The 16,520-nt window shown below is 38.7% G+C and overlaps 2 protein-coding genes across 3 annotated transcripts; one reads left to right on the top strand and one right to left on the bottom strand.

Moving 5' to 3' along the window:
* Positions 1 to 10,889: 10,889 nt before the first annotated feature.
* On the top strand, positions 10,890 to 13,672 carry LOC108835345 (chaperone protein dnaJ 10). Of its 2 annotated transcripts, XM_018608637.2 has the most exons (11): positions 10,890 to 11,168; positions 11,364 to 11,423; positions 11,509 to 11,591; positions 11,680 to 11,836; positions 11,918 to 12,044; positions 12,165 to 12,323; positions 12,407 to 12,585; positions 12,674 to 12,754; positions 12,846 to 12,956; positions 13,309 to 13,458; positions 13,541 to 13,672. In XM_018608637.2, the coding sequence occupies exons 1-10, from the start codon at positions 11,082 to 11,084 to the stop codon at positions 13,411 to 13,413; spliced, it is 1,149 nt and encodes a 382-aa protein (XP_018464139.1). In that variant the 5' UTR covers positions 10,890 to 11,081; the 3' UTR covers positions 13,414 to 13,458; positions 13,541 to 13,672. The 2 variants fall into 2 exon arrangements, with proteins under 2 accessions (XP_018464139.1, XP_056865748.1); XM_057009768.1 differs by having other exon boundaries at positions 13,309 to 13,672.
* Positions 13,673 to 14,992: 1,320 nt separating this feature from the next.
* LOC108813202 (uncharacterized) lies at positions 14,993 to 16,470 on the bottom strand. Its single transcript, XM_018585693.2, has 7 exons — positions 16,213 to 16,470; positions 16,087 to 16,147; positions 15,908 to 16,002; positions 15,801 to 15,834; positions 15,608 to 15,662; positions 15,411 to 15,453; positions 14,993 to 15,219 (listed from the first exon to the last, which is right to left on the bottom strand). The coding sequence occupies exons 1-7, from the start codon at positions 16,468 to 16,470 to the stop codon at positions 15,148 to 15,150; spliced, it is 618 nt and encodes a 205-aa protein (XP_018441195.1). The 3' UTR covers positions 14,993 to 15,147.
* Positions 16,471 to 16,520: the final 50 nt, after the last annotated feature.

Below are 16,520 nucleotides of genomic sequence, written 5' to 3'. Positions count from 1 at the left end.
AGGTACAAGTTTGTATTTAAAAACCGTTTTTGACTTGTGCAAGTCTATAACTTTTCTTTTCTTGAGTTTGTATTACTAAACTTTTATATAAAAATATTCACATAGACTAATCTTTTGTTTGGATCAGACTTACACAGTCCTCATGGTTTATTAGTTCAAGAATAAAATTGGAAGACAGGTAATTAACAGGGGAGTTAGAAGCAATTATCTTTTGATAAAGGGATACAATAAAGACATCATTATTTTTATCACGGGAAATAGTACTCTACTGGTAAAAGAAAAACTTACAGTAAAAGTGAACTAACAAAAGATTTACAAGCACAAGATACATTTAAAAACCAAAGAGAAAAAATACTCCGTAAAGTGAGAATTATATAACGAGATAATGATGGTGATTATTATTCTTAAATCATTACGCCTGTGATTTAACCCCAAATGTTCCCTACTTTTCATTTGATTGTACAATTATCTACCATCTTTTTGTATCTCGCTTTAATCAAACGAAAATAGAAATATAACCGGTAACTCTCGACACAACTTTATGGGCTGGATGCAAATTATATGCATATCTTATAGGCCATAGGCATCAATTACAATCTTATCTTCTCATAAGAAAATGAGGATAGTGAATGTCTTTCTTTCTTTTTATTTCTTGAAATTTATTTTCTGTAATCTTTATCTTAGTTATACTAACATGCTAGTTGATGATCCGGCACCATTTGCGGATATATATATACTTCAGAAATTAGTTTAAATTTTTACCTTTTTATAAAAAAACATAAATTATTAAATTAGATAACAATTAAACTAATATTATAAATTATAAAACTTCAATACTTCATATCAATAATCAAGTATTAAATTATGTTCTTCTGTTTAAAAGTTTTATATGGAATATAAATTTTTATATTGTAATAATAAAATTAGAAAATTCTACGCATGCAGAACTCGAAAGCGGATAAACTAGTACGAAGTGCCAGAAAACAGTCGTTTTTTGTCATGCATATGGATGCAGAGCTACCAACATAGTTTACCGATTCAGTCTAAGTTTGTATAAGTTGATGACAAAAAAAAACTTGGATTTGAAATTAAACACTTATTGTATTTGTAGATTACAAAGAATTCCAGTAGCACTAAAATGATTATAAGCAATCACAACCTATAAAATATCAACAAAATAAAAATAGCTTACACATATTATGTATATATATATATATATATATTCTCTATAATTTATATTTTAAAACAGTGAGATAGAAAACACAAAATAATAAATTACAAAACAGAATCAATGTTTTCTCTTAGATTATATTTATATTTATTTATTGTTTGTCAAATTTTTAGTGTTATTTAATGTTTAATCCTATTTTTCATGCTTCCATATATTTTATAATATTTATGTTTAATTTTCATTTTGGCATTTAGATAATATTTACTATTTTAGTTTTAGATATATTATTTTGATAACTTTTGTGATTTTACCGATAGATTTATTATTAGCATAAATTCATTTGTGATTTTGATGCTCGTCACAAACACAAATTAATTTATTTTAGTTAAAGAATATGATTATTTAATATTAAATATATATATAAAATATTTATCATAAGTCTATAATTTATATTTATGATAGTTTTATATGATATTTAATTACCTGTAACTTTAATTTTAATATTGTAATAATATGTATCTAGATCAATATTTCCAATAAGAATCAGAAAGTTTGGATATAATTTTAGTCATTAAAATCATAAACTAAATTAAGATAAATATAATTATGATATTATCAGTAGATATTTATTAATATCAATTGCTAATATTTATTCATTAATTCAATGTCCTAAATATCATGAGAAGTATATATATTAAAATAGATATTTTAAAAATAATAGTATATATATATATCTGTAGAATATGTATTTTTATTAATTATCTTAAATATCATGATAATATAACACACACGGTCAAAATCATCTTTTTACAAATTTCCTCCTATAAGAATTTCTTTTAAAACACTTTATATAAATCTAGAGTAATTTTTTAAAATAATATAAATTATACAATAACAGAATTTATTCATATATATATATATATATATATATATATTTTAAGCAATATATGCACCACATCAACCAATTGATTCTTTTAGAAAAAAGATAAATAAATTGATTCTAATGTATTTTGTTTAAACCTAGCTGGTTTATAATAGTTTAATTGACGGTGGATAAGTTAAATCATATCGATCAAAACCAGTTGCTTCCAAACATAACTGCTAACAAAATTCAACATTCTGCTTAAGATCAAACAAAATAACAAAATTAAGATCGAGAGATTTGTCTTTGAATGAATTTGTTGGTATTCCGTGTGTTTGATACTTATATCCACTTTTGTTTAATTTTTGAAGTGTTTCGAGAAATTGAATCGTGTAGTCGCAATAAACAAATGGCACGAGCATCGTCCAGCTTTTCCTTTTTGTATTAGAACCATACGAACCGCACAGCCTTTCGTTCACACGTCTCGTCGTATTTGTGTTTAGCTTTTTATGCTAAAACGACAAGTACTACATGACAAAACGCGAGCTTCGGCCAAACCCCCAAAAATCTCTTGCCGTTTCTTTTCATGGACTTCACGTTCAAAACTTTTAAATAATCGACGTGGTTAAATCTGAAGTGCAAAATACAAATACTTAGTTTGCAAACTCTCGATAACATGACTTCAAAATAAAGTGAACATGGATTCTTCAAACAATGCTTTGTTGATCAGTCGTTGCAGAGGTGTGGTCGTATCGCTGTCGCATTTAGTTAGTAGCTTATACATAAATACTAATTAACAAGTATATGTATGTCTAAACCATGCGACATTGCAAACATAATTTGAAAAGTATAACGTGCACGAAAGTGGCTTATTGAGTCATCATTTAGCTTACATACGCTCATTCACACCGAAGTTGATGGATGTTTGAATGAGTTAACAAGCCCAAAATACACATATTATAGATTCTTACGTTCCTTGTGGTGTTTACAGGAATTGCAAGAATCATTTAATATATGATTAATTATCAGAATCAGTGTTTTGATGCTAAGAGAAATAGGAGGATCTTTCACTTTTCGTAATGTGATTCTATATATATATATATATATATATATATATATATATATATATATATATATATATATATTTTCTCAAATAATACGTACAACAGCATATCAAAAATATTACTTGGCTACATGCAAGTTTGACCTTGAAAGAGTTAAGATTAATCACTCGTACACGATGGTGTTTACCGTAATGCTTTTAAGGGCAAGAAGGTTGAAGGCTATATACTAATCAAATATTTCTTCATGAAGATAGGAATTTGATTACTAGTATTCTTCCATAGATAATGTGAAACATGTCGACATGAAGCTTCATGTGCCTAAGAAAAGAGTAGTAACCACAAAATCTCAAGATGTAATTCTCAAATACATAGTCCAAGGCGTAAGTGCATGATGTCGCATGACCGAGAGAACGACGCATACATCTTAACAAAAGCAACAACATTAATGGAGACATACAAAATAGGGCTGGACCCGGATCGAATAATATTTTATTTTTAGTAATTTGTAATTTGCTTCGTATTTCACGGATATCTGATTTGCGATTTGCTTTGTTTTGGATAAAATATGAATACCTGGTTTTTTTACTATCCAAAAAAATTATGGATATCTATGAATATTCACCGATATTTACGGATAGTTCATCTACTTTGTAATACAAGTAAATCTTTTTTTTTTTTGATCAAACATTACTTCTAATAAACTTCAAAAGTCAAGTTACAAAGTTGCAGAGGATGAACATGAAAACAGAGCTGATTTAGCTAGTAAATCCGCTTGAGAGTTTGCTAAACGCGGGACATAAACAAAAGAGATAGAGATAAAGGACTGAGCCAACATGGCAATGTCATGGAGCACGCCTTTTAGAGCAACCTCTTGCCCATGAGACTTCAATAGCGCAATGAGATTCTTGGAATCAGAGTACATGAAGAGACACCTGACCTGTGATGAAGCTGCAGCAACAAGTGCAGCCTTTACCGCCAGCGCTTCAGCCACAAGAGCCGAAGGGACAAAGAGGCGGTTCGCAGAAGATTGTTCAACAGTGGTATTGGTAGCATCATTAAGGTGCCAGTCCATTCCACAGTTCCCAGAAGAGGGGTCCCAAGCTGCATCAGAAAAACAATGCCAAGTATATGAGTTAGTGACAGAGGGACATCGGACGGTAACACCCACACACTGTGGGAAAGGAGGCTTGCTGATCGGCATTTGAGCTGCCTTCCACGCCCTGGAATCCTGAATAGACTTAAGAACAGAGTCCTGCTCAGAGAAACTCTTATTCTCAAACACCAACTTGTTTCGATTAGTCCAAAGGACCCAAAGAACCCAAGGGTATAAAGGCGTGGTTCCTAGTTCGAGAGGGGGGAGAGAGATCATCCTTTTGCACTGATGGAGGAGATCCGCCACTGAGGAGATACAGGTAGCATCCGGCTTAAATAAACAGGGAACCAGCTCCCAAACTCTCACCGCAAAAGGGCACTGCAACAGGACATGGAGCTCTGTCTCAAAAGCTCCGCAGCGTTTGCAGGTTGAACAGGTCGCTATTCCTCTGTTTACTAATGCAGAGCCAACAGGAAGAGCCTCATTATTTGCCTTCCACATGAAGTGTCTGATCTTCGGTGATGTTTCCACTTGCCATATGTTCTTCTTCCAGTTGAAGAGGAGATCTCCCGGGCAGCCGTTACATAGCTTTGCCATCGCATAGCCTGATTTAGTAGAATAGACACCAGAGGTATTAGGGAGCCAAACCAATTCATCACTAGCACCTAAAGCACTCGGAATTAACTTCTGGATAGTAGCTTCATAGTGAGGGAGAATACTCCGTATAGCAGCTACATCCCAATCATTAGTGCCCGGAAGCACTAGCTTATTCACACACCAGTTGTAGGTCTCGCGAGTCGGTGGTCCCATTGGTACCAGAGGCTCCGAGGTTGACAACCATGGCTCATTCCAAACTTTAATCTCTGAGCCTGACCCAAGAGACCAACCGAGCCCTTTCTTCAGAAGGTCACGCCCAACTAGCAGGCCTCGCCATCCATGAGAAACACTTGCAGCGGTTGGTACTTTCAGGAAGGGGGAGTGGACGCAATACTTCGCTAAGAGGATCCTCGCCAGCAAGGAGTTCGGATTTTTTAAAATCCTCCACGATTGCTTAGCCAACAAGGCATCATTAAACTGGACAATTTCTCTAAAACCCAAGCCTCCCGCATTCTTTGGTTTTGCCAATTTCTCCCATGATACCCAACACATCTTTCTTACTCCCGGAGAGGCGTCCCACCAGAACCTTGTGAGCACCGACTGAATATGTTTACACAGTGAGAGCGGGAGTTTGAAGCAAGTCATAGAGTATGTGGGCATGGCAGCTAACACAGACTTCAACAGAATTAACTTCCCGGCACCGGACAGGAATCTGGATGTCCAACTGTGAGAGCGCTGCCTAATACGGTCTACCAGAGATGCAAAAATATCTCGTTTCCTCCGGCCAAAATGTTCCGGAAGTCCCAAATATTTGCCAAGGCCGCCTTCATTTAGAATCCGAAGCTGCTCCCTGATACGTCGTTTAGCTTCTCCCGGAGTCTTAGCAGAGAAGGTGATCGCCGATTTGTCCAAATTATGAACTGGCCCGAAGCTTCCTCATATTTCTTGAGAATGGTGATGAGAGCAGCACAACTCCTAGGATCTGTTCTGCTAAAGAACATAGTATCATCCGCAAATAAGAGGTGATTAATCGCAGATCCATTACGAGATACCTTTACTCCTATTACATCCCCCCGTACTTGGGCTTTCTTACAAAGGCTAGAGAGAACGTCGGTGCAGAGTATAAAGAGGTACGGGGAGAGCGGGTCGCCTTGTCTGATCCCTCGAGATGGAGCGACCATTCCTTGAGCTGCGCCATTAATCAAATATGAATAAGACACCGATGTCACACATGTCATGATCCAGTTTATCCACACCTCGTGGAAACCAAACCTCGCAAGCACATTACGCAAGAAACCCCACTCTATGCGATCGTATGCCTTGCTCATATCGGTCTTAATAGCCATACTGCATATGACTCGAGCCTCTGAATGCTGAAGATAATGTAGAATCTCATGCGTAATCAAAACATTATCCGAGATGGCTCTCCCTTTAACAAACGCCGACTGATGGTCCGATATCAGGTCTGGGAGAAGAGGTTGTAGCCTTCGAGTCAGTAACTTCGCTATAATCTTGTAGTGCGTGGAGCAGAGAGCAATGGGACGATAGTCGGCCACCTTTTTCGGACATGTAACCTTCGGGATAAGCCTTACATGGGTCTCATTTAGGCGCAGGTCCAATGTGTTGGAGGAGAAGAAAGTCTGAATATCAGACACAACATCATCGCCCAAAATATCCCAAAAGGATTGATAGAAGCTCGCTGAGAACCCGTCGGGTCTCGGTGCCTTGTCGGGGTTAATCGAGAATAGTGCTTCTTTGATTTCAATAGCACTTGGAAAGGCTATTAATGTCTCATTCATCTGCATGGTTACTAGCGGGGAGATCCCGTCATGAACCACCAGAGAGGAGTCAGACATTTGTGCCGTGAAGATGCGGGAATAGTACTCAGTGATCACTTGTACAATGTCTCCTTCCCGATACACTGCCCTGCCATCCTGATTTTCCAAAACCGAGAACTTGTTCAACGCTCGTCGGCCCCGAGTAGTAGCATGAAAATAGCCCGTGTTACGGTCGCCGCATTGAAGCCATAAAATCTGGCTTCTTTGGCGCCAATAACTTTCTTCCTCTTTATAAGCTGCCTCCAGCTCAGCGGTGAGAGTCCCAATAAGAGCAGTGTCCGGAGTCAGGCTGGAGAGAGCCGCTTCCAATGCCTGTTGTGTTTTCCGAATCTTTTCATTGCTGTTCAGGTTTTGATCCCGAGTCCACTTGATAAATTTGCGTCTAATGGTTCCCAGTTTGGAGACAATTGAAGCAAGTCGGTCTTGATGCCAATGAGTTTTCACCAATTCTCGGACTTCTGGTTTCTCTTTAAGTAGTCTATCAAAACGAAACAAGCCCTTTTCTTCTTAATAGCGACATCAAAGTGAACAACAACGGGACGGTGGTCAGAGCCTTCAAAGCGAAGATATTCCGACCTTCCTGCTGGAAACCGTTCAAACCAGGAACAATTAGCCATCGCCCGGTCCAATCGAGATTGGATAAAATGGGTATAACGGGTTCCTCTCCAAGACAAGTGATTTCCGGAATGTTGCAGGTCCCAAATGCCCATTTGGGAAACGAAACTCCTAAAAGATAGGAAGGATCCTTCCCAACGAACTGGTCCACCAACTTTCTCCGAGTTGTCAAGGAGATCATTAAGATCACCGGTGAGGAGCCAAGCCTCATCTCGGTCTGCACCCAATTCAGTAAGTTTCTTCCAAAAGGCCGGTCGGTTCGCCGGGTTTGGAGCTCCGTAAATGAAAGAAACAAAGCTAAAGGTGCCAAAGGCCTCGATCCTGGTATCAATAATGTTGGGAGAGGAGTATAAGATATCAACCTTGAGATCATCCTTCCAGGAGAGAGAAAGACCCCCCGCCAGCCCAATGGGGGGGGACAGTGAAGTGGTTTGTCAGTTCCGTGTTCCGGAAGAGTCTGAACAGGTCTTCGTCTTGGTGCTTAGTTTCCATAAGGAACAGGAGAGCCGGCGAGATCTTCCTGCGGAACTCCTGAATACGCTGGTTTGTCAAGGTTCCCCCAATGCCTTGACAATTCCAGCTCACACACGCTAAGGAAGAGAATTTTGGAGAGGATGAAAATCCTTCTCCTTCCTTGCTGTTTTCGGGATAATTTTGATGGCTGGTGCTGTTGATGAAGTCTTCCGGCTCCTCTTGTTTCCTCCACCTCCTATGATCGCATCCATCATGAGTTTCCTACGGGGTGAGGGTTTAGCTTTCGTTGTTGTACGACGCCTTTTCGGAGGAGCGTCCTGATTTGGACTGTAACCGGTCCTCTTTTGTCCCTGAGAAGAGGTAGCAATTCTTTTCCTGCAGCTTTGGCAGCTCGGGTCTCTCTCAGTTGAAGAGCAGCAGCATCAACACTATCTTCCTCACTCTCTGGAAGCAAAGGTCCGAGCCGAAGGGATACGTGAACGCGATCCTCGCTAAGAGTCCTAATAGGAGATCGCTCACATGGTCCAAGTCTGTTGGAGTTAAAAACAGAGGGCGTAGTGGTGTGGGGACTAGTGTAGAGCTCCACTGGTAGCAGCGCTTCTCCCCTACTGCTAGAGAGTGGTTGTTGATTTTTTGCAGGCGCAGAGTCCAAGACTCCAGCTTGACTTGTCCTCGAAGTATTCACTGATAAACGTTCCTTGGCAGGGACTCTTTCTTCACTCAGCTGTTTTCCACCAGAGCGGGAATCTGACAGACGAGAGACGGCGCTAGGCCTTTGTGATCCTGAGTGGGGAGCAACAGCTGGTGATTGTTGAGATTGCGAAGACGATACTGCTATCACAGGAGATGAGCGAGATACAATAGGTCGAGCTAGCTGAGGGGGAGTTCTGTCCTGTGAACCGTGCGTTCTGTCCTGTGAACCGTGTGCATTACGGTACATAGATGATTTTTCATGCCATTCTCGACGAGGAGGAGACCTCAACGGAGGGGAGGTCTGGCGAGCTATCCTCCTATCATTATAGAGTCTTCTGTTTTCTTCAAAGCTAGTGCTCTGACCCTGCCCTTTGTATGAGGAGATCTCCCTAGATAAGGAGGAGTTGGACCTCTGGGTGTTTATTCTCATGTTAGTCCATCGAGCATCACCCTGGTGAAGTACATTCTGATTACGGGCGTACTTCCTCTCATCTTGTCGCCGACGGCTTTCATCAATCCTTACGAGAGTATTGTGCTGAGAGATTCCCAAATCACGTCGCTCATTACCTTGAGTTCGCATAGTAGGGCGATAAGGGCAAGCTTCATCTTCATGGGAGAGAGATTTACAGAGAAAACAATGCTTGTCAAGCTTCTCATACTCTAGCTCCACCTCTATCACCTCGCGTGAGGGAAGTTGGAGGTCCATTTCATGATCAAAGGCTTTAGACCATTCACCATTACACGGAGTCTAGCTTTCGTAGCTTCCTGTCTTACAATGGGGCCGAGAGGGGTGCCAATAGCCTTGATAGTATCATCCTTCCAGTAGTGTAAGAGAATCCCATGCACATTAATCCAAAAGGGGATTAGAGCAGGGAAGGAGTCTGAGATTATAGGCTCCCATTTCTGTAAAATAAGCATCCACCTCTTGTAGTGGAAGGGAGCTTTAGAGAGAATAGCTTGTAGATCCTGTTCAGACTTGAAAGAGAACTGAAACAGTGAGGGTCCAAGATCTCTTCCAGTGATCCTGCCAACAACATTCCACTGTTGTAGAAAGAAAGCGACCAGAGCTTTTGTTTTCTGGATAGCTGGGTTAGTCACACGCCCTATCAGAGTAAACCTGTTCTGTTCAATGAGATCGGAGACGTCAGATTCAGGGACCCTAACAAGGGGCTTGCATGGTGGGAAACTTTCATCCTTCCATTTTCCTTTCTCATACCTCGAGTAACGGTGAGCCATGTTGAGAGAGGTCAGTAGCAGAGTAGAACTATCCGGTTAAAAAACGGCAAACTACAACCGGTAGCAAGTGGACGGAGAGGTAGTACTGAAGATATTGGGAAGACGCTGTAGAGAAGACTCAAAAAGAGCAGCCTCAAAGAAGAGGAAAACCTTGGAACAGAGAAAAAACGGAAGCCTCAAATAAGAGGAAAAGCTTTCAGCTTATCGCCGCTTCCAAACAAGATAGACCAGCTGAGGGGAGGTTCCATCGGTTCAGAGAAACGGAAACGGCAGGGTTCTACGGTGAGAACGGTCGGCGCCGGCGGTCCCTCCGACGAGGTCGGGGAAAGAACCTGGGGGATAAAAACCAGAGAAGTGTTTTACCCAACGAATAATACCCAAACGGGCTAAAAGTTTGAAAAGCGCAGAACAGAGGTAGGTGAAAAGCCGACAAAAAGGGAAGTCAACTTCTTCGAACAGCCTTGAGACCAACGGTTACGGACCAGTCTCGAAAAGGGGGCCTGAGAGAGAAATTTTTACTCACTCATATATCCATGACATTATAGAAACTACAATACTTATAACCTAATCGTGTAATACAAGTAAATCTAAATAACAAATACCAAGTTATTATTATTTTTAAATAAATTTTATATAATATAAAATATAAAGTAAATATTAACAAAACTATATGTTTTAAAATCAATATTTTGTCAGTAATTTCATAAATAAAATTAATAAAATTATATGTTAAACAATAATTATATAAGATTATACATTTAAAACTCTATATTTAATTATAGATATACATCTATCTGTATAAAATTTAGAACGGAGCAGATATCTATCTTTAATGTTTTTAGTATTTGTAATTTAATTTATTTTTAATAGATATTAATTTTTATTATTTGCTTTGTTTCGAAGAATTACAAATATCTGGAATCCTTGCAAAACTCGTAAATCTTGAAGCTAGAAGTGACTGGCCATATAAAAATCACTCTCGGAATTAACTAGAAAGTTAGAAACCTTATAAAACTTTCATAAAACATAAAGTCATTTGTATTTTGATCAGTCCCCTGTCACTTTTTTTCAAACGACATGTCACAAACGCGAAATCAGAAAAGTCGACCCGAACCTAAAACAATTTACGTGATGGTTACAGAAACCTTAATATAATCTTCTAACCTTATTTAAATAGCTCTCCTTAATCCGTAAGATAAAAGATTAAGACAATTACGATTTGATCTGAAAATAAAAGAAAAGCAGACAGACGCTGACGGGGAAAACGCGTGGCGAATATAGAAACGTCCAAAAGAGACCGACCAATTCAAATAAACGGTCAATTAAAAGAAGCGGTTTGAGTTGAAAAGAGGCGGGCACGTGGTGTGTTTTTCGTTGTGATCGGACTGTTGCTGAGATTCAGACGTGTATAGATCGTGTTCGGATAATCATAACAATAATGGTGAAGGAGACGGAGTATTACGATGTGCTCGGCGTTAGTCCCACCGCTACGGAGGCTCAGATTAAGAAAGCTTACTACATCAAGGTCATTTCTCCTTTCTTTTTTTCTTTCTAAAACCGAATCTCTGTTTCTTCTAGATGCTCGATGATCATCTGTTACAAAGTGATGATTACAGGTTTCTAGTTTGATGACTATAAGCTTCTTGTTGTCTCTGGAGTTTGCAATTGGTCAAATGTTTATCTAATGCTGACTATTGGGCTTGTTTTTGTGTGTTTACAGGCACGACAAGTACATCCAGATAAGAACCCCAATGATCCTCAGGCTGCTCATAATTTCCAGGCATGTTCTGATTTTTTTTTTGACCATTAATACAAGTATTTTTGGTTGTGAGCTTTTTGAAAATGGGAGTTCTCTTCTTATACAGGTGTTGGGAGAGGCATACCAAGTGCTAAGTGATCCAGGGCAACGTCAGGCCTATGACACATATGGGAAGTCTGGTGTTTCTACGTTAGTGTTTTTTTTCCGGTTCTTTTCTCTTTTTGGGACATGGATCCAAAGAATTTGTTCTTACTTGTGGTAGTGTTCATTCTTGCAGTGAGATCATTGATCCGGCGGCAATATTTGCTATGCTTTTTGGGAGTGAACTTTTTGAAGAATACATAGGGCAGCTTGCTATGGCCTCAATGGCTTCACTTGATATTCTCTCTGAAGGAGATCAGATTGATACTAAAAAGATTATTGATAAAATGAGGGTAAACTTTCTCATTCATCTCAATTTTCTTACCCAAAATCAACCCCTTTTCATAATTTGCCAAGATTGCTTTTGGTTCCAGGCTGTTCAGAAAGAAAGAGAAGACAAGCTTGCTCAGATTCTCAAGGACCGCCTCAACCTATATTTGACGAACAAAGACGCATTTATTAGCAATGCTGAAGCTGAAGTAACAAGACTCTCAAATGCAGGTAACCAATGTTCTGTAGCGTTTTTCTTTCCCTTTCATAGTTTATGCTTTTCTTTTGCAATCAGTGCCACATTGAAAAGCAGACTTACCTCCTTAATGTATCTCTATTCATCTTCAACAGCATATGGTGTGGAGATGTTGAACACAATCGGATATATATACGTAAGACAAGCGGCGAAAGAGCTTGGGAAGAAAGCTATATATCTTGGTGTGCCATTTGTTGCTGAATGGTTTAGGACGAAAGGTCACTTGATCAAATCCCAAGTCACAGCTGCAACAGGTTAGTGATTTTAGTAATTATAATATAAGGAAATGCCGTTTAGTGACTCTTTCTTTTCTGGCTATTTTGTATCTCGCTCCTAGGCGCATACGCTTTATTCCAGCTGCAAGAGGAAATGAAAAGGCAGCTAAGTGCTGAAGGCAATCATAGTGAGAAGGAACTTGAAGAGTACATGAAGTCCCATAAGAAAGTGATGATTGATTCTCTGTGGAAACTTAATGTTGCTGATATCGAAAGCACCATCTCCCGTGTTTGTGAACTGGTACGTATGTCTGGCTGTTTGTGTCATCTTGGTTGAGTTTCTTTGTTTGCAATTACGTTTAATTTGATTTTACTTTTCTCTGTCTCAGGTTCTTCAAGATCCCACTGCCAAGAGAGAGGAGCTTCGTGCAAGGGCAAAGGGGTTAAAAACTTTGGGGAAGATCTTCCAGGTATATTTGTTTTCATTTGCTTCTTTGAGAATATAACGCATTTTTTTTTCCAAACTGATTTAAAAGGATATTTAACTTTCCGGTTATATAGAAGAACAAGATAGCCAGTGAGAGTGATCCATTAGTAAGAGCCGAACTTCACAAAATAAACGGAAATGGTCCAGACCGTGATGAAGCATCTCATTCTACATTTGGGCCTCAGGTATACATCCATCTCCTTCCTCTTTATCCACTCCATCTACTACACACACACACTATGTGCATCGTACTAGCATTTTTTTTTTCACATCAGGGCATAACTGACGAAACATAACCCCTAACCCCTTGTATGACACGTTGTTAGACACACAACTCCATGTTTGTATGTGATAGAAATTCAAGAATGATTTACACTTAGCTCTCAAAATAATGTGTTGATCATCAAGAACTGCTTATGTTATGATTCATGAGATAATACTGACTGTGTTCGATTCAATAGTCGCTTACAAAATAGTGTTGATACCAGTGAATGGCCCAATCTGAAAGACTAATGAAATTTCATACAATTAATGTAGGAACCGCAAAGCCCATATGTTGAAGCACCAAAGCTTGGAGAAGAGCAATTCAACTATTACTTTCCAAGGCCTGCGCCACCTCCGGGAGCGCAGAGACACTCTTGAAACTGGCAAAAAGGATTATAAAGATCATAAAAGAGATTGTGAGAGGTGATTTTTTCCCTTTTTGTGCTAATATTATATTTACAAATTTAGAAGCTTTATGCCTATGACGATATATATATATTTGCAGGAAGCGGCGGTAAACATTATGTAATTTTAAATTACTGTTAGTAGAATATTGGATGTTTGAAAATCACATGAAATCTCATTCTTGACAATGTATTAATGTTTTCTTTATATATATGATGATGATGTTTAGAGATGTATCATGTGTTGGGATTCTTATTGTGATTACCATATAAACAAAACAAAAAAAAAAAGCCGTACGAGAGAGAGACATGTGTCAATAGCTTTAAGTATTGTAACTTACATGTCTGTCGTTACAATTTTGCACTTACCTGGCGACTTTGGCAGTTGAAAAGTAAAAGAGTGGTCGGGCAATGTTTAAAATCGGAATTTATTCAATTTGTTTAATCGAAACTAAAGGCGTGGCAATTAGGAGAAGATGAAATTAGTTGCAGTAGAGACTTATCTGAAACGCATTGGGGAGAGTAAAGTAATTAACAAATGTTCCAAAAACGGAAGCATGAGAGGTCAAATGTAAACGACAGGGGTCAATTTATTTACTCGGGAAAGCGTCGAGGAAAGGCATCACAATGGTGGATGATGCTTACTTGTTACAGCCAAGACACCATCACCACGAGGACTGGAGCCCACTGGACGAAGAAGAATAAGATACACATACAGAGAGAGAGAGAGAGAGACGTCTTTGTGTGTTTCTGAATCGATTTTTATTTATCTAGATCACTATTTCTTTAGCGGCAGATTCATCTCTACTTACAAGATGTCTTATGGTGCCATCTCTGCAGTTGTGCATTCTTCTCTCTTGCGCATTTGCTGTTTTTTTTGTAACATAAGCCAATATCTCTGGCATTGGGAGATTCTCTGCTACCTCTTTCCAAGTTCTTGGACACATGAAAACAGTCTGTGTCTTAACATTAGGATGGCTTCTCTCTGACTCGGAGATGACTGGTCAGGAACATAGCTGGGATGATCTAGCCGTGCTGGGGATGGTTATTTACAGCTGGGCGGTTGAGTTGGTGAGAAACAGAGGAAACCGAAAGTCACACCGCACGGTAAGAATAGTATGACAGAGGATGAACTTAGACTTCTCAAAGAAGGAATAGAACATATGAATTTAGAAGACATGGAGCTTGGAGGCAACAAACCATAAATGAAAATCTCTTAAAAGACAAAAATAGGTTGTGTTGCTTCTTTTTTTTGTCTTGCTCATTTTTCATTGCTCATCTCTCTCCTCTGCAGAGCACATTCATTTTTTTCTAATAGAAATATGATTCTTCTGCTTCTTGGCATAAAATTTACATGTGAATGTTCAGTTCTCTGTTATTTATGATTAAGCAATTTAGATCAGGTTTCAATTGCTTTTATGAATGTTGAATAATCAAATGAAACTGAACTTATACTTGGTGTATAGAAGAGATATCATGTGTTTTTTTTTTGTTCCAGATCATTGTTTCGGCAGTTTATTTTTATTTCCTGATTGGTTTTTGCTGTGTGCAAATGGAATTGCTGATGCAATAAACACCACAATTGGTACATTACTAGCATCACTGTTTCACACAGAAAAATATTACTATAATAATAAGTAATTTTCCATTAAAAGATCGTAAATTCCACACGAGGTAATAAAACATGAAGAGAGAGAGAGAGAGAGATCTAGATTCCATTGAGTGTGACCACAACTCTGCGTGCTGTTGGATCATCACGGTGTTCACATAGCCATATTCCCTGAAACCCGACATTTCCAACACACAAAACGCCTATAAAATGAGATAACTAGATGCAAGCAAGATCAGATAATTAAAATACATATGGTACTGCAAACAATAAAGATCCATTTTACAATCAATCCAACGACATACATGAGGAAACATGTGAATGTAGTAATGCATAGTGTGTCAGATGGAGAAATTGAATACCTGCCAAGTTCCCATGTTAAGTTTGCCTTTTGTTATTGGGATTCTGCATGCAGAGACAACAAAAGCAGTTATCTAGTGAAAACATCCCCCCGCCCCCACAAATTTAACATGATTACCAAAAACAAAAAAAATCCCCCCACAATCAAACAGAACAATAAATAGTGCAGAAACATGAGACAGTGGGAGGCGAGGCTCACGTGAGTTGACATCCAAACATTGATGATTTGATATGAGCTGGCATGTCATCTGGACCTGCAATAATAATATACAATTCTCAAAACACATGATGAGAGATTTCATATAGAATTGCCAAACAAAAAACAGAGAACAGCTTTGGATTATTATCAATGCTTTATGTAAATTATGACTATGTTTGGATGTAAACAAAACCTTCCATGGTATGCCTCCAAGGAGCTGAACTCCCCTGAATTACAAGAACACAAATAAAGTGATCAATTCAAGCACCAATTGAAGAAGGCAGCTAAATATAATAATACCTCAGGAACAACCCTGTTCAGGAAAGTCTCAGTATCAGCCTGAACATCAGGATCATAGTTCTCATTGATTGTAAGAGAAGCACTTGTGTGTTGCACTGCAAATTAAAAAAAAAAACAGAAAAAATCCAAACTTTCAATCTAAGGGTTCAAGCAGAAGTTACAAAGACAAGAGAACTCACAGAAGACATGAGCAAGACCACAGTTGAAACCCGACAAGTCTTGTCCAATTTCCTTCAAAATCTGTTTCAAAACCAAAACTTTATAATAAACCAATCAACAAAAAAACCATCAAGTGAAGAAGAAACCTTGGGAGTGATAAGATGACATCCACGGCGTTGCGGTGGAAGCGTGATGGTTTTCTGAGCCCACTTAGGCCCACTAGAGGACGTCGCCATTGAACCTCCTCGTTCGGTGACACGTAGAGAAGGAGGAGGAACACCACCAGAGAAGAAGATTGTCGAGCTCTTCATAGCTCCTCCTCTAAGCCCAATAACGAACACAACAACGGCCGACAAGACTCCTACTCCAATTCCAAACCAAAAGCCTTTCATTTTCACCATCATCGCCTTTCATTTTTTTTCACTTTGATCTTCTGGGCCTTAGAAATTATTCA

This window comes from Raphanus sativus, chromosome 1, assembly GCF_000801105.2.
Source record: "Raphanus sativus cultivar WK10039 chromosome 1, ASM80110v3, whole genome shotgun sequence".
Taxonomy (NCBI): domain Eukaryota; kingdom Viridiplantae; phylum Streptophyta; class Magnoliopsida; order Brassicales; family Brassicaceae; genus Raphanus; species Raphanus sativus.
This window is presented reverse-complemented; position numbering and strand designations above follow the sequence as displayed.

Bases quoted from the DNA above. Each gene is read 5' to 3' on its own strand.
- LOC108835345 (XM_018608637.2), top strand. From the start codon at position 11,082: ATGGTGAAGGAGACGGAGTATTACGATGTGCTCGGCGTTAGTCCCACC. The intron at 11,169-11,363 runs GTCATTTCTCCT...GTGTGTTTACAG, and splicing joins AGAAAGCTTACTACATCAAG to GCACGACAAGTACATCCAGA. The intron at 12,755-12,845 runs GTATATTTGTTT...CCGGTTATATAG, and splicing joins CTTTGGGGAAGATCTTCCAG to AAGAACAAGATAGCCAGTGA.
- LOC108813202 (XM_018585693.2), bottom strand. From the start codon at position 16,470: ATGATGGTGAAAATGAAAGGCTTTTGGTTTGGAATTGGAGTAGGAGTC. The intron at 16,148-16,212 runs GTTTCTTCTTCA...GTTTTGAAACAG, and splicing joins GTCATCTTATCACTCCCAAG to ATTTTGAAGGAAATTGGACA. The intron at 15,663-15,800 runs GTTTTGTTTACA...TTATTATTGCAG, and splicing joins TTGGAGGCATACCATGGAAG to GTCCAGATGACATGCCAGCT.